General features: G+C 42.9%; 1 protein-coding gene across 1 annotated transcript in view; it reads left to right on the plus strand.

The window, feature by feature from the left end:
- PARVA (parvin alpha) overlaps positions 1-19,970 on the plus strand; it is a 155,674-nt gene extending 135,704 nt beyond the window's left edge. Inside the window, exons 9-13 of the mRNA XM_045825530.1 lie at positions 848-909; positions 1,642-1,710; positions 5,141-5,242; positions 6,016-6,088; positions 19,592-19,970. Of these exons, the coding sequence (XP_045681486.1) occupies positions 848-909; positions 1,642-1,710; positions 5,141-5,242; positions 6,016-6,088; positions 19,592-19,668 (383 nt within the window). The 3' untranslated portion in view covers positions 19,669-19,970. The remainder of the gene's footprint in view (positions 1-847; positions 910-1,641; positions 1,711-5,140; positions 5,243-6,015; positions 6,089-19,591) is intronic.
- Positions 19,971-26,149: the final 6,179 nt, after the last annotated feature.

Genomic DNA, 26,149 nt, shown 5'->3' on the forward strand with positions numbered 1-26,149 from the left:
CGGACCCCCAGGACCATGAACCTTCCCTGCCCCAGGTTCCTCTTGGAGACTGTTCTCATTTGCTGCCTGAGACCCCTCCATTACTTCACCTCTCAGTTCAGAGAATATGGGGGCTATAGCAAGGAAAGACCCTGCAGGGGGCATGGCTTTGCTACTTCCTCTGATCCTGTATTTACTGTGCATATTTTGAATGATTCCAATAATGCTAAAACGATTCAGATCAGTATACACTCCGGTCTACACAGCACAGGCACACACATTCTCATCTCTCATCTATGACACACCCAGGAGGTCTGTTTCTCAAGACCATGTCTCACACAAGAGGAAGCTGAAGTGCAAAGCCTTGAAGTGACCAGATCACTCAAGAGGAGGAGCTCGCATCTGCTCCTGGGCGCTGTGGTTCCCAATCTGCTTATTTATACACCCTACCAGGATGTGTTGTGTGGGTATCCTGGTTTTGATAATTATGGGGTGAAGTGACTTGATATTTGGATAACATTCTACCTCCAAAAAGCTTCAGAAACACTTTAGAACCATGACTAAATTATGATGTAATGAACACAAAGACCAAAGAGAAACAACCAGTCCCAAGTCAAAGTGCCAGACAGAGCCCCTCAACCCCAGCCCAACAGAGAGTTGACGTAGAAGGTGGACACATACACACACAAGGCTCATCAGGTAAGAATGAACCCCAAATCTCTGCCTGAAAACGAGCTTCCGGAGTTCCCAGTGCAGCCTCACACCCCAGAGAATGTGCATCTGTAGCCAACCATGTGCCCCAGACTCGGGGTAGGCTTCCCACCAGGAATCAGCTCTGTGCTTCACTGGACATTTTTCTCTCTTTCAGAACGTGATGCCTTCGACACCTTGTTCGACCATGCACCAGATAAGCTCAACGTGGTGAAAAAGGTGGGAAAGAGGTGCCTGGGGTGGAAAAGATGGGGGCCAGGGGTGGGGAGTGAGATGTAGCAAAACTTTTTAGGAAAACCCATCCCTGCAGCTTTCAAGCTTCCTGAAACTGGTTTCATCACCAGATCTCTGCAAACATGGGGCTTTCCTGCTCGATGTCCATTTTACCTGTCTTGTTCTCACTGGATACCTCATCCAGTCCCTTCCTCCTCCCATCTGATGATAGCGTCTCTCTGGGTTCTGAGACTCTGAGCACCCTGTCGTCCACCCTTACTGAACCCCCAGCCGTGCCTGCCTCTTCACACAGACCTCCCTCTGTTTCCCTAGTCACAGGCACCTAAGAAGGAACTGGAAGGAAGGACTCAGAGGGGTCCCCTTCCTAAATTTCCTTCAGCTCCTGGAGCCTGGGATCAGAAGCTCCACTTCTCACTCTACCGTCTCAGGACCCCCAGCTCCTTTCACAGTTTGAATCACATAGTGTACGGGACTGCAAATCCTTGGGGGCTGTCCTCTCCTATGAACTCCAGGGGCTTTGCCGAAGAGCCTCATAGGCTGCTTGCTCACCCTCACTCAGCTCAGCACAGGGATCCAGGCCCCATGCTCTTGGCTGGGCCTCATCCTGTGTGATCACACTGGTCCTGGGCCTCACAGTGAAGTCACAGAGGGGGCCTCAAGGGTCTGGCCCTGGGGAGAGTCTCCATCTCAATGCCCAGCCTGTGCTTTTTTTTTTAGACTCTCATCACTTTTGTGAACAAACACCTGAATAAACTGAATTTGGAGGTCACAGAACTGGAAACCCAGGTAGGTGACAGCCCTGAGTGGAGGATAGGGGGCCAGGCCCTATTCAACAGCCACCATTCCAAGTGCTCAGTCCCTGCATTGCCAGGAGGGCTTTCAGGAGGAAGGGGATTCTGTTGTGTTCAGAGGGGTGAACTGCTTGGGATTTGTCTTAATTTATTTTGAAAAGTTGCAAGAATATTATCATGAATACCCATATATTCTTCACCCACATACACCAGTTGTTAACATTTGGCCATATGTGGGTTTTTGGTTTTTTTCTCCTCTCTCTCCACCCTGAGTACTTCAGCATACATCTCTAAATAACAAGCACATTCCCTTAGATAGCCACAATCCAATGATCAAATTCTGGTAATTTTAACATTGATATAATACATTAGTTAGGTTAAACCATATGAAATTCTTGATACTTGTCTACTTTTGACAGGGTCTCATAGTTAAAAAAAAACACTCTATTCCAGTTTTCCCAGTCACCCTAATATTCTCACGTTCTGTGTTTAGTTGTCATGTCTCTTTAGCGACTTTTTATTACAGAACAAATCCTCAGCCTTTCTTTGCATGACATCATTTTTGAAGCATGTGCAGGCCATTTGGTTCATAGAAAGTCTCTCAGTTTCCCACCCCCCACCCCCACCCCACACTCACAATTAGATTCAGGTTATGCATTTTTGGAAACAACACTACCTAAGTAATACTGTGTTTTTCTCAGACATCTTGTCCACTAGTATGTTACTGGTGATAGTAATTTCGATCACTGGGGCAAGTTGGAGTCTACCAAATTTCTGTACTGGAAAGCTCTTCTCCCTCCTTTATAATAACTAACCTTTACTGGGAGATTCTTTAGGATTGGGTAATGTATCCTGTTTCTCAACCTGCTTTCATTTGTAATGAGTTTTTAAAGTATGGTTTTCTTTTGAGCACATGGTCATCTCCTGTTGTTTTTAAAAGCAATTCCCGGGTCTGGGCCTGAGCACTGAGTGTGTCTGGACTCCGTGGAATGAGTTTATGTACTCTTCTGGGAGTTAGGGAATGCTCTGGAAAAATGATATTTCCTCAAGTGAGCTAGAATGAGCTCTGGAACTTTCACTTCCGTTTTCCCGGGCAGGGAGCGCTATGAAAAGTAGTCTCTGCCTCCTTTTCATAAGGCATGCCTGGTGTCTGTCTGCAGGTTTTACCAGCCAGTCATCAGAATGAGCAGTCAGGGGTGGGAGCTGCCTGTATCCATGGCACTCAGAGCTGTGAGGGACCTTGACTCTAACCCCAGGTCCTCCCCTGAGTTGACAGATTGGATTTTTTTATTCTCAGCCCATTCCAGCCACAGCTAGAATGAGGCCCAGTCAATGATTAGTTCCATGGGAGGACCTGGATTTTGACACAGATGCTGGAGTCTGCTCTCACATTGTCCACCTTGGGGTGACCTGGAATAAGTCATGCTAAGGCCGTATGCACTTGAGGAATAGAAGCAGGGACGAAGCTGCTCCTATGTCAAGTTCATGTTCTGGGTCATGCGCCCATAACAAAGGTGGAACCAGCGGCCCACCAGCCAGTTACCCAACAGAGCTCAGACTCTGGGCCCAGCCCACATTCTGGGCAATTCAGCCTAGGGTTTTGTTTTTTGTTTTTGTTTTTGTTTTAAGTTTCCTAAGATGACTCCAAGAACTTTGGCATTGTGCAAACTCTAGCAACCATCGTTTATGCCCACAAACACTTGGTGGCCCAGCCTCCTGTGAAAGGTTCTAGAATACCAGATATGCACCTGACCTTTCTATCATTGCTCAGGGCCTCCTCCATACCTGGAACACCTACCCCTTCCAAATTTCCCTCAACCTGCAGGCCCCTACTCTTCCACAAAGCCTGCCCCAAGGACTCAGCGCACACTCACCTTGCCCTTCCTTGAGCAGAAGACGTGAATGCCTCTGCTTAGCCTAGGAATCCTTTGTCCCTCAGACCAGGTTCCCAGCCTGTCCCACCTCTATTGTCCTTGATTAGAGGGCTAGGGCTCTAAGCATCTTATCATGGTCTTCAGGGCACAGGTTTACAAGTACGAATAGCAATACAGTATGTCTTCACTTAACCTTGTCAATAGGTTCTTAGAAACTGTCTAAGCAAAACAACATATAACTAAACCAGTTTTCCCATAGGCTAGTTGTTATAACCAAGAGCTAAGTTCCTACAGCATATTTCTGGTCACAGAAATATCACCAAACTTCTAAGTAAGGACCCCAAACTCTTCTAGTATTAAATATTAAAATAAATGTGTACTATGCATCCATTTAAGAAACATTAATAAAAACAAGTAAGACAGTTCTTTCCAACCTGCTTATTCCAGTTCCGGGTCACAGGTGGCGAGAGCCCATCCCAGCAGCTCAGGGCACCAAGTGGGCACCCACCTGGACAGGACGCCCTTCCATTGCAGGGCCACGCACACACTTGTACTCACTCAGACTGGGACAATGCAGACATGCCTGTTCACCTGACATGCACGTCTTTGGGATGTGGAAGGAAACCAGAGTCCTGGGAAAAAACCCACACAGACATGAGGAGAACATGCCAACTCCACACAGACGGTGGCCTCAGCTGAGAGTGTTCATTCTTCTCCTCATCACCATTATAATGTAATGATATTATCTGAGAACTTGCTATAGTTAAAATTTATTAAATGTTGCCTACATGTCAAGCAATGTTCTAGGCACTTTAGACCTGTTAACTGATTTGGTCCTCATGACAACCCTGTGAAGTAGATACTATGCTACTGTCATCCCTATTTTACTGTTGAGAAAAATGAGGCACAGAGAAGTTAGGTAACTTGCTCAGATCACATAGCCAGTGAGGAGCAGAGCTAGAGGCCTAGCTCCAGAGCTCAAGTTTGCAATAGCTACACTATATGGCCTCTCAAGCAATGATAAAGTGAGATGTGAGAAAGGGAAATGCCTAGGCCTATATGATGCTAGAGTTCTTTGTTTATAAAGCAAGTGACCATAGTAGCCTCATGCCATTGGCCTTGGGTATACCCCGGCCCTCCTCTCTCTGCCCCACGCTAGCTGATTCCTGCTCATCCCTCAGGCCTCCATTCAGGCAGCACCTCCTCCAGAAGTCTTCCCTGTTGCCTTCAGTGGGAGAGAGTGAACTTTGTCACTTCCACACTAGCCAATGTGCTTCCTTCCATTAGAGCAACTGCTGCATTTTTTCCACATCATTCTCCCTAATGGACTATGAGCTCCTTGAGGACAGGGGCCACTGACCCATGTTTCTGGTCCACATGCCAGATAAAGGCTTAGAACATGGTCAATGCTCAGTAAGTGCTGGGCCATGGGTTTGTGGCTTCAGATCTGGACCAGCAAGGCCAGATATGTTGACATAGATGAGCCCTCTGATTGTGGCTTGGCTGGGGAGCAAAGGGGCCCAGTGCCTTCACCTGGCTCTCTCCCTCTAGTTTGCAGATGGAGTGTACCTGGTGCTGCTCATGGGACTCCTGGAGGGCTACTTTGTGCCCCTGCACAGCTTCTTCCTGACCCCAGACAGCTTTGAACAGAAGGTAAGGGAAGATGATGTGAAGGGAGGCCCTAGCCCACGTGCCCTGACTCATCTGCCTACATCTATGCTGGGGCCACCTGGGAAAAAGGCAGTGGCATCCTGTCTACCCAAGATCTTCAGAGGTTGGAGGTGGGGCCCATTCTGATGAGCACTGAGCAGCAATGAAGCTACCTGCAGACCACTGAGCATCCTGAACAGCTTTCTCCCCGCTACCCACCCCACCCCACCCTGGCCTTGGTTGCCTAGTCACATGCTCTGGCTGGGTGCCATAGGCCAGTCACACCTCTCCCCAGAAGTGACAGGGAAGGTAGCTGCAAGGCTTTTCAGACTTGAGGAGCCACACTCAGCCTGGTTCTGATGCCTTTCATTGGCTACCACAGCCTGTGTTCTAGACAAGGGACATTTGATCCAAGGTGGAAACCCTTCTCTGTCTCTTAACACGTCTTGCTGTCTGATCCTTTCAACAATGAGCATTAATGTCACTGAGTTGGAAATCCTGGCAGTTGACACAGGAACACAGTAGGACAGGAAGAGAAGCACGAACTCCTCCAGAAGCACTTGCCAACAGCAGGATGGGACTGTCCAGCTCACATTCCACATGGCCTGTCCATTTCAGTAGCCTCATTTCTCCTTCAAATTAGGGCTTCATTTTAGCTCAGCCTCCATCCCTCTAGCTACAGTAGTGGCTCCATCACTTTTGGGAGCAGGTCTCAGGATCCACAAGCGTCCAGAAATGAATGTGCAACAACATAGGCACTGCATTTCTCTTTCCAGGTCTTAAATGTCTCCTTTGCCTTTGAGCTCATGCAAGATGGAGGGTTGGAAAAGCCAAAACCACGGCCAGAAGGTACTTTGCTCTTCCCCTGGGTTTGTGACAAGATGGTGAGACCCTCTTCATGTATTAGTGTTTGGGGCACAGGGCTAGGCTCATGTTTCATAGCAGAGGGAAGAGTGTCTTTTCTGAAGCCTTCTTTGCCATTCTCAAGGGAAGGTGTGACAGGGCACAGCTGCCCAGTTTTGGAAATCCTTTGTGAACTGTAGATCACATGGCCATGGGAAGATAAAACCTGAAGTCTCATGCATGGGATCACAGGGATAAGGACCCAAGCAGACATGGCACAGAGCAGAAGTGCTACAGGAACTGCTCCATGCCTAGTTTCCAGGCTCTTCTGTCCCTGGACAGGGTGCTGACCTGCCAAAGAGCAGTATCCCAGGCCAGGCAGGGGTAAGTTGCAGGAGTCACTGTTGGCAGCTCTGCTCTGAGTATGACTGCCTTTCCTGTCCTGTGCCCATCCAAACTGCCCAGGGATGATTTGTCAGAGTCAGGTTGAAAATGTAAGACTTAAAAAAAAAAGGCACAAGGAAGAAACTGCTCCACTGTCCCTCCTGTGCTGCTGCTTAGAGCTGTGTGTGCATTTGTGCATGTAGGAGGCATGTGTCTTCAGTAGCCTCCCTGGTACATATGTTTGTTTCTGAAACCAACTGACTGAAATATTCTATTTTACCAGCACCAGTATGTCAATGCTATGTTGCAGATAATTTTCTGTTTATGTCAGTTTAGAACATTAAGTATGCTGTGTTTGGGCCCTTTTGCTTGTACTTTCCTGGCTGTTTAAATGCAAGTGAACAAGTAGGGATTGTGTGCTTTTACTCCCCATTACTGCCTCTGTTCTGAATTCCTCCACCCAAACCTCCACATAGAGGGGCTTCTTCACTGACTGTCCAGTGGACCTGAGACCCCATGCCTAGGCCATCCCTGACCTCAAGGCACATGTAGCCAGCAAGGGAGAGAAAAGATGCACTGATTCCCAGAACAAAAGGACAGTGGTGATAACTGCCATGAAGAGGTGCAACTAAGAGTTTATGAGAATTGAGGAGGTGATGATCGCTTCTCTCTGGAGTGGGGAAAGGTTTGATAGAGATGGTGATAGTTGGGCTAAACCATAAGGATCAGGTAGGGCTTTTGTTTGGCAATTAGGACAGAAGAGAGGCAGGTACAAGCAAAAGCTCACCTCGACCTGCACTGGTTCCCCTCCTAAGGAGCTCTGGAACCAACACAGCTGGTGGGTGGCTTCAGAACACACCAGAGCACTACCTAACAGCTCAATAAACAACACACCCAAAGGGTGGCTTTGGCTGCATTAGAGCCCTGCTAAAGTGGCTCCTCCCCCTTGGGTCAGCTCCAGCACAACAGCTTGTCTGCCATAGTCACAACCAGCCCTCACAGCCACTCAGTCTGATGATCCATCCCACTCCTCATGTGCCAACAGCAGTCATGGCTCAGCTATAATAGCAGGGCACATACAAAACACACAAGGGGCACTCAGCTCAGGTAACCAAGGAGACTGCACCACTGAGCCCCACAGGACACCTACTATATAAGGCCACTCTGCCAAGAATTGGAGATGTGGCAGGTCTACTTAATACATAGAAACAAATTCAGGGAGTCAGCCAAAATGAGGAGACAACGAAACAAGTCCCAAATGAAAGAACAGGATGAAAATCCAGAAAATATAACTAAACAAAATGGAGACAAGCAATCTACCGAGTATAGACTTTAAAACAGTGCTTATCAGAATGTTCAATGATCTTGGGGGAAAAATAGATGAACTCAGGGAGGACGTCAACAGAGAAATAGGAAATATTTACATGCAGATAGGAAACAAAAAAAATAGTCAGAAATGAATAAAACAGAAATGAAGAATACATTACAGGGAATCAACAACAGGTTAGATGATGCAGAGGACTGAGTAAATAATCTGAAAGATAAGGCAATGGAAAACACCCATCATAATACCAAAAAGAAAAATAATTTTTAAAAATGAGGATCACGTAAGGGACCTCAGGGACAGCATCAAGCATTCCAACGTTTGCATCAGAGAGATACCAGAAGGACAGGAGAGAGAACAAGGGATTGAAAACTTATTTGAAGAAATAATGAAAGAAAACTTTTCCTAATCTGGTGAAAGAAACAGATATACAAATCAAGGAATTACAGAGGCCCCCAAACAAGATAGATCCAAAGAGGCCCACACCAAGACACATCATAATTAAAATGCCAAAGGTTAAAGACAAAGAGAGAGACTTTTAAAGGCAAGAGAAAAAGCATTTAGTTACATAAAAGGGAACTCCCATAAGACTGTCATCTGATTACTCAACAGACACTTTGCAGCCTGAAAGGAATGGCAAGAAACATTCAAAGTGATGAAAGGCAAAGACATACAACCAAGAATGCTCTACCCAGTAAGGCTATCATTTACAATTGAAATAGAGATAAAGAGTTTTCCAGACAAGAAAAAGCTAAAAGAGTTCAATACCAGTAAACCAGTTTTACAATGTTAAAGGGACTTCTTTAAGAAGAAAAGATTGAAAATATAAACAATAAAATATAGAAAAAAATTCTCACTGACGAAGGCAAACATAATAAAAGCAGTGGATCACAACTATAAAGCTGGTACAAAAGGTAAAGTAGGAAGATCATATGTAATTACAACAATAAATTAAGAGATACACACAAACACACCAATGCAAAAGTAAAAACAAATGACAAAAACATAAATGAGGTAGGGGATGGGTGAAAATTGTAGCAATTTTAGAATGTGTTCAAACTTAAGTGACAATCATCTTAAAATTGACTGCTATATACATAGCTTACTATAGGGTGGTACAAAAGTAGGGTTATATTCTTATATTATTTTTTATTAATTATTGTATTATCCATAAAAACAACTGTAAACCTACTTTTGCCCCACCCTACTGTAAGTTATGCAAGAAATAAAGACAAAGGAATCTAAACATAACACTATAGAAAGTCATCAACGTAGAAGAGAACAAGAAAATAAGAAACACAGCTGAACTACAAAAACAATTAGAAAACAATAAAATAGCAAAAACACACACCTATCAGTAATTACTTTAAATGTAAATGAACAAAATGCTCCAATCATGAGACATAGGGTGGCTGACAAAGTGCAAAGGATTAAAAATCAAAGACAAGAAAACAAGACTAGTACATATGCGGCCTATAAGAAATCCACTTTAGATTGAAGGACACGCAGAGACTGAAAGTAAAGGGAGGGGAAAGATATTTTATGCAAATGGAAATGGGGGAAAAAAGCTATACTTATATCAGATGAAACAGACTTTACAACATAGTCTGTAACAAAAGACAAAGCAATGCATTTCAATATGATAAGGGATCAATCTAACAAGAGAATACTATATAACTCTTGTAAACAACTATGCAACCAATGCAGGAGCACCTAAACATACAAAGTAATATTGATAGGTACAAAGGGAAAGATCGACAGTAATACAGTAACGGAAACATGCAGAGAGTGGCCTTAAGTGACACATTAGATCAGACAGATTTGACTTTTTTTAAGAACATTTCACCTTCAAACAGCACCAGTATTTTGCCATGTATAATGTGCAATCCTTTGCCCAAATTTTTGAGGGAAAATGTACTAGGTACTTTAAAAACCAGCTTTGCTTGTTTTTGATCACTTCAAAGCCCATGTTACCCAAAGTGCAAAAGCAATCACAGTGGACTTGAAAACCCAACTTGCTGTGATATCTGGTGGGCTAACCAGCCAACTGCACCCTCTTGATGTATCAGTAAACAAGCCCGTTAAGGTCCTAATGAAGAAAGAGTGGCCATTGTGGATGCAGTCAGCTGGTAAGGATTTAACACCTACCAGAAGAATCAAGAAAGTATCCATCGCTCAGGTATGTGATTGGATCCTAAGATCGTGGAATGGTGTCAAGAAGGAAGTGGCTGTGATTTAAAAAATGTGGCATCAGCAACGCTATGGGTGGAACTGAGTACAGTGAAATTTCCCAGGATGAGGAAAGTGACTCAGAAGATACTGATAATATAGAAATTGAAGAAGATGATACTTCTGATATTGACAGTGACAAAGAGTTCTTGGCCTCTATGATGCATAATTATTGTAAAATTTGTTACTGGTACATCAAATTTCTTGTACCTTGTATCTATTCTTGTGCTTTCTAATTATTTGTTACATAAAATTTCTTGTACCATAATATGTTGAAAAATAAATGCAAAAATTCCTTCATAATACAAAAAATAAGCACCTAAATATAAATAAGTAAACAATTGAATTAAAAAAACTAAAACAAAAGATATTTTTCCTGAAAGTTTAGACCAAAAACGTGGGCGCACATTATACATGGCAAAATAAAATACATTCTTTTTGACTGTATGTACACAGAACATTTTCCAGGATAGATTACATTAGGACATATATCAAGTCTCAATAAATTTAGAAAGACTGAAATCATATCCAGCATCCTTTCTTATTACAACAGTATGAATTTGAAATCAATTACAAGAAGAAAACTGAAAAACACAAACACATGGAGGGTAAATAACATCATACTAAACAATAAATTGGTTAACAATGAAATCAAAAGATATGTTGAAATAAATGAAAATGGAAACATAACAACCTAAAAAAAAAATCTGTGGGAAACAGCCAAAGCAGTTCTATGAGTGAAATTTATAGCAATACAGACCTACCTCAAAAAACAAGAAAGATGTCATATAAATAACCAATCCTTACACTTAAAGGCACTAGAAAAGAAAAGACTAAACAATACCCAAAATAAGAAGTAAAGAAATGTAAATATTAGAATGGAGACAAATGAAACAAGTCTTTAAAAAAGCTATAGAGACACAAATAAATAGAAGTATATACCATGTTCATGGATTGGAAGAATTAACATCATTAAGATGTCCATACTACCCAAAGCAATGTATAGATTCAACACAATCCCTATTAAAATATCAATGACTTATTTCAGATATAGAACAAATATTTCAAAAATTTATATAGAACTATAAACAACCCTGAATAGCCTCAGTAATTTTGAGAAAGAAGAACAAAGTAGGAGGGATCATATATCTGATATCAAACTGTATTGCAAGACCACTGTAATCAAAACAGTCTGATACTAGCATAAGAACAGACACATAGATCAATGGAACAGAATAGAGAGCCCAAAAATAAACCCAAGTGTCTATGTCAGTTAATATTCACCAAAGGGGACAGGAGCATAAAATAGAGTAAAATTAGCTTCTTCAATAAATTGTGTTGGGAGATCTGGACAGCTACATGTAAAAAAATGAAATGACCACCAACTTACACCATACACCAAAATAAACTCAAGATGGATAAAAGACTTAAATATAAATCATGACACCATAGAAGTCCTAGAGGAAAACATAGGCAGGAAAATTTCAGAAATCCCACACAGCAATATTTTCACCAACATGTCCCCTCGAGCAAGGGATATAAAGGAACGAATAAACAAATGGGACTACATCAAATTAAAAAGCTTCTACATGGCTAAAGAAAACATCAGCAAAATGAAAAAGGAACCAACCATATAGGAAAACGTATTTGTCAATGATACATGGACAAGGGTTTGATCTCTAAATTACATAAAGAACTCACACAACTCTACCCCAGGAAGACAAACAAACCAATTAAAAAATGGACAAAGGACCTGAACAAACACTTCTCCAAGGAGGACATATGGAAGGCCCAAAGACATATGAAAAGATGCTCAACATCACTAGCCATCATAAATATGCAAATTAAAATCACTTCACACCAGTCAGAATGGCCATCATTAACATATCAAGAAACAAGTGCTGGCAAGGTTGTGGAGAAAAGGGAATACTGTTGGTAGGAATGCGAACTTGTGCAGCCACTATAGAAAACAGTATGGAATTTCCTCAAAGAGACAAAAATGAAAATGCCCTTCGATCCAGCAATTCCACTGCTAGGATTATACCCTAAGACTCTTGAAACACCAATTCAAAAAAAACCTGTGCACCCCTATGTTCATAGCAGTATTGTTTACAATAGGCCGGAAACAGCCTAACTGCCCATCAGTAAATGAGTAGATCAAAAAACTATGGTACACTTATATAATGCAATACTACACAGCAGAAAGAAAGAACTCCTACCCTTCGCAGCAGCATGGATGAAACTGGAGAGAATTATACTAAGTGAAATAAGCCAGGCAGTGAAAGACAATATCATATGATCTCACCTATAAGTGGAACCTAGTCAGCAAAACAAAGAAATGAACAAAATAGAACCAGAGACACAGAAATAAAGAACAAACTGACAGGGGCCAGAGGGGAGGGAGAGAGGGATAAGAGGGGAATGAAAGGGAAGGGTCAAGTGAAGGAACATGTACAGGGGATCCATGGACAGGGGTGATGGTGTGGTGATTGTGTTTGGGAGTGAGGGTTGGATGGGGCAGGGGAGAGTAATGGGGCGAGGAGGAAATGGGGACAACTGTAACTGAACAATTTAAAAAAGGCAATAGAAAAGATCAATGAGACCAAGAACTGGTTCATAGAAAAGATAAAATTGATAAATCTTTAGCAAAACTCTGCAAGAAAAAAAGGGGGGCAACTAAAATTAGGAATGAAAAAGGAGAACTGACTATTGACACAACAGAATACAAGATAAGAAAATACTGCAAACAATTATATGCCAAGAAATTGGACAACCTGGAAAAAATGTATAAATACCTATAAACATATAAGCTTCCAAGACTGAATGGGGATGAAATAGAAAATCTGAATAGACTGATAACTACTAATAAAATTGAATCTGTAGTAAAAAAAACTCCCAACAAACAAAAGATCTGTATCTGATGGCTTCACAGGTAAATTTTACCAAACATTCAAAAAAAGAATTAATACCTATTCATATCAAAATATTCCAAAAATTTTAAGAGGAGGCAAGGCTCCCAACTCATTTTATAAGTTCAGCATTATACTAATACTAAAACTAGACAAAGACACTACAAAAAAAGAAAATTATAAGCCAATATCCCTTATGAATCCCTTATAGATGCAGTGATCCTTAATAAAATATTAGCAAACCAAATTCAGCAATACATTAAAAAGATCATACATGATGAACACATGGGATTTATTCTCAGGATGAAAGGTAGGCTCAAATTCTGCAAATCAATTAATGTGATATACCCCATAAACAAATGAAGGATAAAAGTCATATGATGATATCAATAAATGCAGAAAAAGCACATGACAAAATCCAACATCCATTTATAATAAAAACTCTCAGGAGAGTGAGGATAAATGGAACATATATCATCATAGTAAAGGCCATATATGACAAACCCACAGCTAACATATTCAATGGTGAAAAGCTAAAAGCTTTTTCTTTAAGATCAGGAACATGACAAAGATGTCCACTTTTGCCAATCCAAATTGGAAAAGAAAAGGTAAAACAGTAATTATTTGTAGATGACGTGATACTATATAGAGAGAATCCTAACGATTCCATACATGCACACACAAACTATTGGATAAGTGAATTCACTAAGGTAACAGACTACAAAATTAATTTTCAGAATCAGTTGAATTTTTATGTACCAATAATGAACTATCAGAGAAATTAATAAAACCATCCCATTTGCATTGCATCCAAAAGAATAAAATACCTAAGAATGAATTTAACCAAGGATGCAAAAGACTGTACTCTATGAATTATAAGACAGTGAAGAAAGAAAGTTAAGAAGATACAAATAAATGGAAAGATACACCATGCTCATGGACAGGAAGAATTAATATTGTTAAAATGTCCATACTACCCACAGCAATCTCCAGATTCAATGCAATCCCTATCAAAATAACAATAGCATTGTTCACAGAACTGTGATAAATAATCCTAAAATTTATTGGAACCACAAAAGAGTCCATAGTCAAAGCAATATTGAGAAAGAAGAACCAATTTGGAAGTAACAGGCTACCTGATTTCAAACTACACCACAAGGCTATAATAATCAAAACAACATGGTAATCACATAAAAAATATATAGATCAGCCCTGGCTGGCGTAGCTCAGTGGATTGAGCGCGGGCTGGGAACCAAAGTGTCCCAGGTTCGATTTCCAGCCAGGGTACATGCCTGGGTTGCAGGCCATAACCCCCAGCAGCCGCACATTGAAGTTTCTCTCTCTCTCTCTCTCTCTCTATCTCTATCTCCCTCCCTTCCTTCTCTAAAAATAAATAAATAAAATCTTTAAAAAAAATGACTGTTAAAAAAAATATAGAGATCAATGGAACAGAAAGGAGACCCCAGAAATAAACCCACACCTATATAGTCAATTAATATATGGCCATAGAGGCAAGAATATACAATAGGGTAAAGACAGTTTCTTCAATAAATGGTGCTGGGAAAACTGGACAGATACATGCCCCCCCCCCACCCCCCCAAAAAAAAAGAAAAGAAAAAAGAAACAAGACCATTTTTTTATACCATATACAAGAATAAACTCAAAATGGATTAAGGACTTAAATGTAAGACTCCAAACCATAAATCTCCTAGAGGAAAACATAGGCAGGGCACTCTTAGCAATATTTTTTTGGTTATGTTTTCTCAGGCAAGGAAAACAAAAGAAAAAATAAACAAATGGGATTCCATCAAACTAAATAGTTTTTTCATAGCGAAGGAAACCATTAACAAAATGAAAAAACCTACTGAATAGGAGAAGATATTCACCAATAATACATCCAATAAGGGGTTAACATCCAAATAAGGAATTCATACAACTTAATAATAAAAAAAAAAACCACAATTTGATTTAAAAATGGACAGAGGACCTGAACAAACATTTCTCCAAAGAGAACATACAGACATGTGAAAAGATGCTCAACATCACTAATCATCAGGGAAGTGCAAATTAAAGCCACAATGAGTTATCACCTTGCAGCAATCAGAACAGCTTTCATCAATAAATCAACAAACAACAAGTGTTGATGAGGATGTGGAGAAAAGTGAACCCTCATGCACTATTGGTGGGACTGCAAATTGGTGCAGCCACTATGGAAAATAGTATGGAGGTTCCTCAAAAAATTAAAAACAGTAATACCTTATGACCCCGTAATTCTACTTCTGGGTTTTTATCCGATATCCAAATCACTAATTCAAAAAGATATATACACCTCTATGTTTATTGAAGCATTATTCATAACAGCCAAGATATGGAAGTAACTTAAGTGCCCATTGACAAGGTGACTGGATAAATATGATGTGAGATATTTATTTATTTATTTGGCCAGGAGAAAAAGAACGAATTCTTACCCTTTGCAACAATATGGATGCTAACTGGAATAAATCAGACAGAGAAAGACAAATACCATATGATTTCACTTATATGTGGAATCTAAAGAACAAAGTAAATAAACAAAACGGAAACAGACTCATGGATACAGAGAACAAACTGATGGCTGCCAGATGGGAGGGGGTTTGAGGGCCTGGGTAAAAAAGGTGAAGAGATAAAGAAGTAAAAGTTGGTAATTGTAATAATCATGAGGGTGTAAAGTACAGCATAGGGAATATAGTCAATAATGTAATTAACTATGTATAGTGCCATATAGACTTATCAGGGGATCACTTGGTAAATTATATAAATGTCTAACCACTCTTCTATACCACTAAAACTAATAGAATATTGTGTGTCAGCTGTAATTAAAAATGTTTTTAATTAATTTTAGAAAGGATAGAGCAGTGGGCATCCCAGACAGGATGCTGCTGCAAGCAGAAGTCCTTCCTGGGGAACAGAGAGTGGCCCAGTTACTGAGACGGCAGAGCATGTAGCTCAGCCCATGCCAGCCCTGGGTCTAGTCCCTACCCCACCAGCTGTGTGACCTTGGCCAGCTTACCCCCCTGAACCTATTTTCCATGACTATAAAAATGGAACTCCTAGAGACATGAGCACTACAGGATTACATGTGACATGTGATTATGCCTGGTGCACAGCCCTTGGAACCTAATAATGAATGTGAGTGGTTACATTTTATTGAGAGTATGAATTGAGTAATCACTGATGAGGATGAAGTAAGCTGGTGTTAGGTTCCAAAGGGTCCTGAGGCCAAGGGAGAAAGTTTGGACTTTATTCTGTAGGCAGCGGGTGTCTAGAAATGGTGCTTGAGCAGGTACATGATATGATCAGAGCTCTGTTCGGAGAGAGCATTTAGAAGGCAGCGTGAAGAACAGATGTTTAGGTGTGAGGCACCATCCGCAGCAGTAGGGAGCCCAGGAGGGAAAACAGGCTTGAGAGGGACATGGGGATGTCAGCTTTGGAAACCTTGAGGTTGACACCAGGCACTGACCGAGCAGAACTGGAGTTGGGGGGGAAGACCAGGAGTGTGATTATATGATGAGAAGTCTTCCACTTGTTGGAAGCCAAAACACCCACAGTGTGTAACACCAGGAGAGCATGTCAAGAAAAGAAAAGGGCTGAGGACAATATCTTGTGGGAATTCCTTTACTTATGAAGCTGGAGAGAAAGCAGGCAGCCCAGAGGAGAGAGGTAGACTGTGAAGGTGTTGGTTGGGACCCCGTTTCATGCCTCATTCCAGACCTCACTGCTGTCATTTATTCTCACTTACTGTCACCTTGTTTTCAGTGTCTGGTCACTGTTAGAGGACGACCTCTAGCAAGGTTGGTGCCCCTTTAGGGTTTCTCTTCCTGGCAAGGCCACTCTAGCATCCTAATGCCATTAGGAATGGACCCTGAGTGTCCTCTGGCCAGATGGTAAGCACCCTACCTCTGGGTACCCTCTGAGAGTAGTGGGAGAGCTCTGGCCAGCATTTCTACCTGTTTTCTTGAGCTGCTTCGTGTGAAACTTCCTAGTTACAGATTGGAAGTACTCCTTTTGATTCTTCAGTTTTCAGGCATTTACTTTCCCCAGGACAGTTTCCCAATGTCGACTAATCTATAGGGATATTATAGGATATTGATGACGTTTCTCGTGTGATTATTGAGCTGCTTAATATGAAACTTCCTTACCAATGTGAATGGAAAAACACATCTGTTTTATTTGTTGTTACACCGGGCATCATGCCTGTGCTGAAAATTTCCAGTGCGTAAAGAGAGCTGAAATGGTGTTTTATGAAATTGTGCTTTGGGAGAGGTGTGCCCTAGCACTCCCTCTGGTTCCTGTGCTTCTCCCTGGAAAGGGAGGTTCAGCAGTAAATGCTACAGACTTCATTAAACGTGCCAATGTGGGTAATTCTTTGAGGGTGTTTCAAAATCAAATTGGCTGTGGTAGAAGTATATTTTTTTTTAGGGCAAAATGGTTTTAAGGTCAGGAAAACACACTCTCTGCCATGCTGTTTGATACTCAAAGCTCTATTGTACCTTGAAATCCCCTGGAAACTTTGGGTTTGCATCCGAGATGACTTTTGCTGCCCAGGCTTCATAACTTTAATTCCCTGAAAACAGAACCATACCCAGAGGTGGAGCAGCCCAGCTACACTGGGTAGAATGAGTTGGAGAGGGCAAGAGGCTTTGAGGAGCCCATTTAGGAGCCTCTTGCCGTGGCTCCAGGACCACCGCACCTTTCCTTCACTCATGCGCACTCCCTTGATGAGCTCACTTTTTCTCCTCTCTGGCTTTCCAGCAGTTTCTACCTGGGGTAACTTCCTAATCTTAGAGTCTAGTGGAATTTAAGAAACACCAAGCCATCAGGGAGGATTAGAATCAGCCCCCAGGGTGTAGGAGTGACTCAACAAGAACTGGGCTCAGCCACTGGGTGGGCCCAGGTGGAGGCTCAGATACAGGCAGGAACCAAGGTAGGAGCAGAAAGGGAAGCTGAGTGCCAGGCCTCTCAGGTGCTCCCTGGGAGCCTCTGGTCTGTCAACGGGAGAACTTGGACCAGAGTCCAAGCCCAACTGGGGTGGAAGAGGGTCAGCCTGAGACTGGGATAAGGCTTGGGAGAGGCATGCAGGAGGGGACCTACAGGTGGGGAGGAGCCCTGAGGAGATTCCCCAGCCTTGGCCCTTAGCATGTAGCCCTATGGGTGCTCATCACTGCAGGACCTGGGGCCTGGGTGCACCTGGCTGTGGCTCCCACATGGGCAAGGGTCCCAAGACTAAGGCCTGAGAGCCACAGCTCAGCCTGACGGAGCCACTAGCCTCTTCTCCCTGGTCTGAAGGATCCTTGTCCCTAGACAAGGGGGTTGCTAGAATGCTGAAGTCTTCCCCACCCTCCTTTTCACAGCCGCTCAGCCCGATCTCTCTCACCCTTGAATCCCAAAGCATGTGTTTTCTTTTATCATGTACCTCGTCTGACCTGCACAGTTAGATGTCTTTTTAACCATTTTTACTTTGAAAAATATCACATCTACAGAAAGAAAGGTTCATCAAATACAAATGTTCAGGTTAGTGAAATATTAGCCCGTGAGCCACTGTGCAAGAGTCATCCCAGCTCCCGGGAGTTCCCTCCAATGTGCTTTTTTGGAACATAGTCCTCTCCTTCCCTGAAGATAGCTACTCTGCTGGTTTTTATAAGCTTTTGTCTTTTTAATTTTTTTTTTTTGCTTTTTCTTACGATTTTATTACCTTAGTGTGCATTCCTGAATAGTAGGCTGAGTTCCTTTTTTCATTTATGTTTTGTCTACTCTGGTCATTCAGAGGAAGGCCCACAAAGGAGTAAGTGCAGGACCTGGGCATAGGGGCCTTGGAGGGGGAGAGGTGGCGGAAGGGCTGGCAGAGGGTAAGGGGGGCATCCAGAGAAGAAGATGACCACTGAATAAAGGGAAAGGAGGAAAGGAGGGCACAGAAGAAATAGTTGTATAAAAGCTTGGGAACCCACGGTGGAACTCACCTGAAAATATTGTCCAACTCGCAGCCTCAAACCCAGCTGCCTTGCTCTCTATCCTTAATGTGAAACTCTCTGTCCCCTGAGGACACAGGCTTACTGAGTACTGTGAGCCACTCTCTGCCAAGTGGGCTTCTGTGTCCTCCAGGGCCCTCCCAGTAGTCCCAACTGGCCACCTCACCCCGCTGTAGCCTCAGGCCCTGCCCTCCTTCCCACCACTCATGGCTGGTCCTGTGGCTGGTCCTCAGGTCCCAGGGCCTGAGGCTTAAGGCAAAGTCAGGGCCAGGGCAGCACACTTGTCACTGGGAGATGCTGTTTCCAGGATGAAGGCTGCATCATCTGGGACTGCTTCATTCTACTGTGTGGTGATATACCGCACCCAGCACCTCCACTCCTCACTGTTCCCCTGCTCTGGATTCTCACTGCTCACTTCAACACCCACCCTCCAACACCCACTGGCCTTCGGTCATCCTATGGGGGATGCTCCTCTTTCTCAGCAGGTCAGGGAGCCCTTCTGGGGCACAGAAGGATGTTCTGTGATTGAGGGGGACACCACAAAGGACCATGCTGGGCACACAAAGTGGATGGTGGGTGGATGGAGGAGGCCAAAAGATACCAACTCTAGGCCACATGGCCCCACTGAAGCATAGCGTATTTTTTGTTTTCTATACAGACATCGTCAATTGTGACCTGAAATCCACACTGCGAGTGTTGTACAACCTCTTTACCAAGTACCGGAACGTGGAGTGAGGGGCAGACGGGACTGTCCTCCAAACCACCTTGACCTGCTTATCCCTGTTTTCTGCTCTGTGCTCTCCCACAAAGCCCAGCTCCCACCCAGAGACAGTGGGAACTGAATTAGAAAGGAAGCAATCGGTAACTCAGTGGGCTGACCCACACCTCTCAGGCCCTACGGTCTGAGCCAGCAGTGGCCTAGGAGGATTGCCCCCCTCCTGGTGCTGGGTCCAGATCTCCCTCAGTGTGATTTGGGATCCAGCCTAGGCCCAAGAGATCCCCACGGAAGATGAAAATAAAGATAACAGTTACCATTTCATGGGTGTAAACTATGTGCCAGACACCATGCTCAGTGCTCTGACGTACGCAGCTCATTCGTCCTCAGGGCTTCCACGGGCGCTGGGGTTATGCTCCCCTTTACAGATGAGGGTCAGAGAGGTAAAGTGGCTTGCCAGGAGGTGGCGTTTGTTGTTCCTCTGAACAACATATTTGTTAATAACAGCCAATTACATCACATCCTTTGAATGTCCTATAGTTGTGTGTCTGTGTGTGCACCTGCACCCACAAAAAAGACAGGAGCCCCCTGACCTTACCACCATGTGGGCCAGGTCAGCACTTAGTGAGTCCCACTAAAATTGGCAAATGAAATTTAACCCAATTAAGTGTGTGTGTGTGTGTGTGTGTGTGTGTGTGTGTGTGTGTGAGTGAGGAGTCATGTCCCTCAACTCCTTTGTACAAATGAAAATTACTCTTAATTCCTTCAGATTCATAATAACCCCATGCTCTGGTTTCAGGGTGACATTTGGGAAACATTCTTTTAAAATTAATGGAGTGGCACATTTTACAGCTTTTTTTGCTTGATTGCATGTAATGGATGTGCCCTATATTTTCCTGCAAAATAAGCACTCAATTCATTATCATTAGGCAAATGTACAGTATACTCCAGCACCACAGACAGCTGGGCACAGGCCCACGTGAGCGAGCCTGGCTTGGGAAGTAGGGCTCTTCACCAGAGACCCTTGAACTTTAAAGAAAGGAACTCCTTTTTGCCTTCTAATTGATCATTTAGACCGTTTCTGGCTAAGTCTGCCCACATGCAATTACCGGCTAATTCAGGCGAGGAAAAATGTAAGTCATTCAGACCCAAGCTGAGTGGTTTCCTTGCGTGGGCTACTTGCGGGCTTGTGGTGACTTGTATCCCTGCTCTGCGAACCCAGCTTGGAAATACAAGGCCCTAGTTGTCCCAGGCTGCCGGGCCCTGTGCGAATAGGAAAGGGGCTCAAGTTGGGGTGACTAGGAGGACAAGAAGCATGGGGAAAATATTGGCACACAACAATACGGAAATGCCCTCAGACAGAGGGACAGGGCTTGTGGGGTTCACAGTCTTTGCAAACTGACCAAGGTCTTGGGATAATTAATAACTCTTACTGATGGGTCTTCATTATAGAACCTTCCCAAATATGCCAGATGGACACAGCCTGTGTACCCGCCTCCAGAAGCCTGTGCCGGATTCGTCACCACTTTAGGCCCACATCTAGTCTGAGGAATTCATTTTGACCTGTTTGCACCACCCAGAGTTAGGCCTCCCATATTGTCCAAAACGTTTCCTTCCAGCCTCTGAACATTTCTTTCTGACTCAGAACCCATGAAATTAAGAGATACTACGTATTTCTTTGGAAATTTTGCTCTAGGAAAGAATTGTTACTCAGCATAATGAGCACTTAAGATATAAAGACAATGTACTCATGTCAATTTATGGAAAAGGACACAATTATTTTTTACATAATTAATGAAACATTATGTTTTTCATTAGGAAACACTAAATAGTGGAACATTTGTCTGCTCTCTTTTAAATTCCTGATAGTAAGTCAAAATATGTCATTGCTTTGTCTTTTTGAGCAATACTGAAGCAGTATGAAAGAAGAGCAATGCATGCACGTAGACACGTTTTCCTATGCTAATTTTCTCTCTGCTTTTGTCTTTTTTCTCTCTCAGATGTACAGGGTAACAAGCACTCTTATTAAGAGCACTCCTTTTTAGCTCAGTGGATTGAGTACGGGCCTGCAAACCAAAAAACACTCCTTTTGTATTTTACCTATACATGGTATGAAAACACCTCAGAACACCTGGGAAGTTTAATAACAGGTCTAATTTGTCAAAACATTGTGTTTCTGAGCAATGATTTGACAAATCAGCAAACACTGAGGCTAAGGCCTCAGTCCAGAATCCCTGGGCCCAGGCCTGCTTTTGTCACCCTGCCTTCTCAGAGGTTTTCCTTTAGATTCCCCTGCCCAATCCTCAGCCGTGGTTTGGAGGGGAAAGAGGCATCAGAACAATAAATAAACCAAATTTAACCCTTATCTCTTAAAAGAAAAAAAAAATACCCCTGACCAGGCAGCTTAGTTGGTTAGAGCATTGTCCCCATACGCCAGGGTTGCAGGTTCGATCTTCAGTCAGGGCACATGCAAGAAGCAAGCAGTAAATGCACAAATAAGGGGAACAAAAAAATCAATGTTTTTCTCCCCTTTTCTCTAAAATCAATAAAGAAAATAACAAAAAAGGCAAAAATCAAATCTTTATAGGCTTACTTTTTTTCTGTACTAAATTTAAATTAATTGATATTTTTACTAGTTAATACGTAAGTGGTGCAAAATTCAAGAAGCATGAATGAGTATCTCGAGGAAAAAACTACGTTTTTCTCCCTCATCTCCCCCAGCAGCCAATACCTCTCCCCAGAGGCAACTATTTTGATCCATTTCTTATATTCACTTGCAGAGATAATCCAGCCATAAAAACATCAACATACATATAAAATTGTTCTCTTTGTTTTTTGTTTTTTTACATAAGTAGCATTTTTACTGGCAGGCACATTGCTTTTTTCACTTAATGTTATATCTTGGAGATTTCTTTACACTGAGTATTAAAACCTTTCACATTTTAAACACGAGAATCTGGGTACTTTATAAATCCAAAGACCCATCTCTGGTCTGCTCAAGCTGGAAATGAGAGCCTCAGCCACGGATGGTAATGCTGCCAAGAAGGCGATTTCCCTGTCAGAGCCTGAGACCTGCTGGGGTGGGGAGTAGGTCTCAGGGCAGTGTTACCAGGGCCATTCAGTGTGTGCTGAACTGAAACTTTTTTCCAAGTCCTCCTTTGGACTATTATGTTGAGTGGTGTGCAGTTTGATCGAGCTTTCATTCGTACAGTAATACTGGGGCTACTCATCTGTACTCGCCTCAGCACCCTGCAGTGTTGTGGTACAAGCCAGCAGCCAGGCACAGCTCCTCTATGTGGTCAGAAGGCTTCGATTTCATGTGTGCAGGCACAGACTTGACATTTCCAAAATCTAGGAGAAGGACTCTACCAGCATATCATCAGAGATGCCCGAGTTGGTTACAATTTACATTTGCTACCCTGGGTACTTTTTAATTATGAAATACTGTTAGCTTAGCTTTATCATTATCAATGTATTTTGTTGTGGGTTGCTTGGTTAACCCTACAGAGTGTATTGAAGCTTATTTGCATCAGTAGTATCCTGAGGCTGTAATTTTCCAATAACTGGAACTCTAAGACATGTATACATTGTGGTTCAAATATGAATTATCCATACTCCAGTGCTAGAGCAAAGGTATACATAATCCACTGCCCGCAAATTATCACTAATTTATTTTTCCACTGGAAAATGAAACCAGACAAAGTTGGTAGGTCAGGCAGTTTTGCCCTGCCTAAGTAGGGGCTGGCCAAAAGCAATTTCAGATCCACTTCCTTTAATACAATTTCACCTCAGGAACCCTACCTACATAGATATGCAAAAGGGTTATGTCCTCAAATCTTCACTAATGTTAGTATTATGTACAGTATCCTCCCATTAAATTCACTTAGGTCTCTTGGAAGATTCAAAAGTGTTCCTGTGGATACAGAAAACAAGAGAACTGCCTTAAGGTGCAAATGCTGAGTAGGAGCTGGACTCACCAACCAGCTAAGAGACCTACATCTACACACCAGCTTCCCAACACTTGCAGGTTCAGGTCTCCGCAAAAGACAAGTTAGTATGTATGGATGGCTCACTGTCATGCCTACAAAGATTGTATCTGCTAACACCAAGTTTCTACATATTTTTCCCTCCCTTTTTGCTGTGTGGCTCAGTGGATTACTGGCCTGTGAACCAAAAGGTTGCTGGTTCAACTCCCAGCCAGGGCACATGCTTGGGTTGTGTGAGGTCACCAGTTGGGGGGCATGTGAGAGGCAACTAATTGATGTTTCTCTTCTGTTCTTTCTCCCAACTTTCCCCTCTCTCTGAAGATAAATAAATAAAATCTTTTAAAATAAAAAATGTAAACCCAGGCTAGCTCCAATTTTTTTCACAATTTGCTCACACTCCTGCTTTACTGTGGTGGTGGTGACTGCACATGTGTGTAACTGTGTTCGTGGTGATCTCAGGAACCGTGAGGATGCTCAGTGCAGGACACGCAGCCCCCACCCCAAGCCTGCCGATCTTGAGAGTTTCAGGCTCCCTGGGCAGAAAGCCACCAGTGATGCATCTCAAAGTCCGTTCTGTAGGATATGAATAGATGTTCAGTGAAAAAAAAAAATGCCATATTCAAATAAATTTGGGAAACAGGCTAAAGAAAATTAAATTCACTTTCTACAGTCTGGGGTTTTTTTTTTTACTCTTTGTTTTCTCGTTGGAGCCCATAAATTTCCTACACTAATGTGTATTAGGACTCTCCGAGGGGAAGCAGAACAGGACAAGTCCCAATCGTGTTTGGCCACGGGGCCTCTTTGCCTCCTGAGGAGTTTGCAGGGCAGGCACCCTGTGGAACTGTCACTCATTTAGTCATGCAGCCATAGTGTCAACAAGTGTGTGCTGCGTGTCTACCACGTGTTGGCTGGGCTGTGTCCAGTGGCAAGTGAGGTGCTCATCTAGCTCAGTCTAATGGGAAAATGCAAGAAAAATAATCTCAAAACAATGATACAGTAATTTCTCACTTAGTGACTTTGATAGTCTTGGAACACTAAGCAACCTTAAGTAAATGACATGACAAAACCAATTTTGCCATAGGCTAATTGATGTATATACAAGAGTTAAGTTCCTACTGCGTACTTCTTGTCACAAAAACATCACTAAACTTCTAGAAAAAAACCCCAAACAGTCGAAATAATTAAACACTGAGATAAATCTGGGCTATCCATACATACAGTTAAGAAACATTAATAAAAAACATGTAGGAGAATTCCAACCCACTTACTCCAGTTCAGGGTCACAGGTGGCTGGAGCCTCTCCCAGCAGCTCAGGGCAAAAGGCGGGAACCAACTCAGGACAGGATGCCCTTCCACCACAGGGCCCCACTCACACACCTGCACTAACTGAAGACTGGAGCACACCAATTCACATGACGTGAACATCTTTGGGATGTGAGAGGGAACTGGAGTCCCTAGAGAAAATCCATTCAGACGTGGAAGAACATGTCAACTCCACATAGACAGTGGCCGGAAACCATCTTTTTCCTATCAACATTAGAATGAAACCACATCAAATGACACAAAATTATTCAAGGACCTGTTTATCCTATACTTACAACTTAGAATGACCACTGTGGAGAAGTACAAAAACCTACGAAAGAGGTCTCATATAGATTTTGAAGTCAAGATGGTCTCTGGCAAAGTCTCATTTTAAAGTAACACCTGAATCATTGAGCTACTCAAGTCAAGAGCTTGCCTTTCAAGGGAACAGCATGGGTGAGGATCCCCAGTCGGGAGAAGACTCTGGCGCCTGGAGGAGCTAGCAGAGAGCCGGGATGGCTAGAGTACAAAGAAGGAGGGGGTAGAAGAGATATCAGAGAATTACAGATTTTATCATAAGAAAAATGGGAAGCAATATATGTTAAACAAAAAACTGTCTAAACCATAGGGACTCAAATGTGCGATATAAACCCGAAAGCAACACATGAACAAACAAGGTAAACAACTCGTAGGCACAGACAACAGTATAGTGGTCACCAAATGAAAGAGGGCTGGTGGGGGAGGTGTAGTAAAGGGTAAAGGGGAGGTCAGATGCATGGTGACAGAAGAAGACGACTTTGGGTGGTGGGCACACAAAGCAATATACAGATGATGTATCATAGAATTGTACACTTGAACCCTATAAAATTTTATCAACCAGTGTCACTTCAATAAAATTTAATTTAAAAATACTAAAAAAAAATAAAAAGCCTTCTGGCCATTGTGTTGGAAAACTTTAGAGAAAGCTATGCCAGCAACGGGAGTCTCAGATCTCTCCTTCCCATCTGCATGCCATGTTAGTGGCTGGAGAGCAAAGGACACCAGGACAGACAGCCCCTGCTCTCCCCCAATCTGGACCCAAGCATACACTGGAAGCCTGGGTGTGCTTCTGAAGGGCATTCCTAACCTGCCACTTCCCTGGGGCTCCAGGGAGGGCAGGAGCTCCTACACCACCTCCAACCTCTCCACAGCGTGGTCCTCTGGGGAGAGCTAA

The sequence above is a fragment of the Phyllostomus hastatus genome, unplaced genomic scaffold (assembly GCF_019186645.2).
Source record: "Phyllostomus hastatus isolate PE091 unplaced genomic scaffold, TTU_PhHast_1.1 phas_scaffold_585, whole genome shotgun sequence".
NCBI lineage: Eukaryota > Metazoa > Chordata > Mammalia > Chiroptera > Phyllostomidae > Phyllostomus > Phyllostomus hastatus.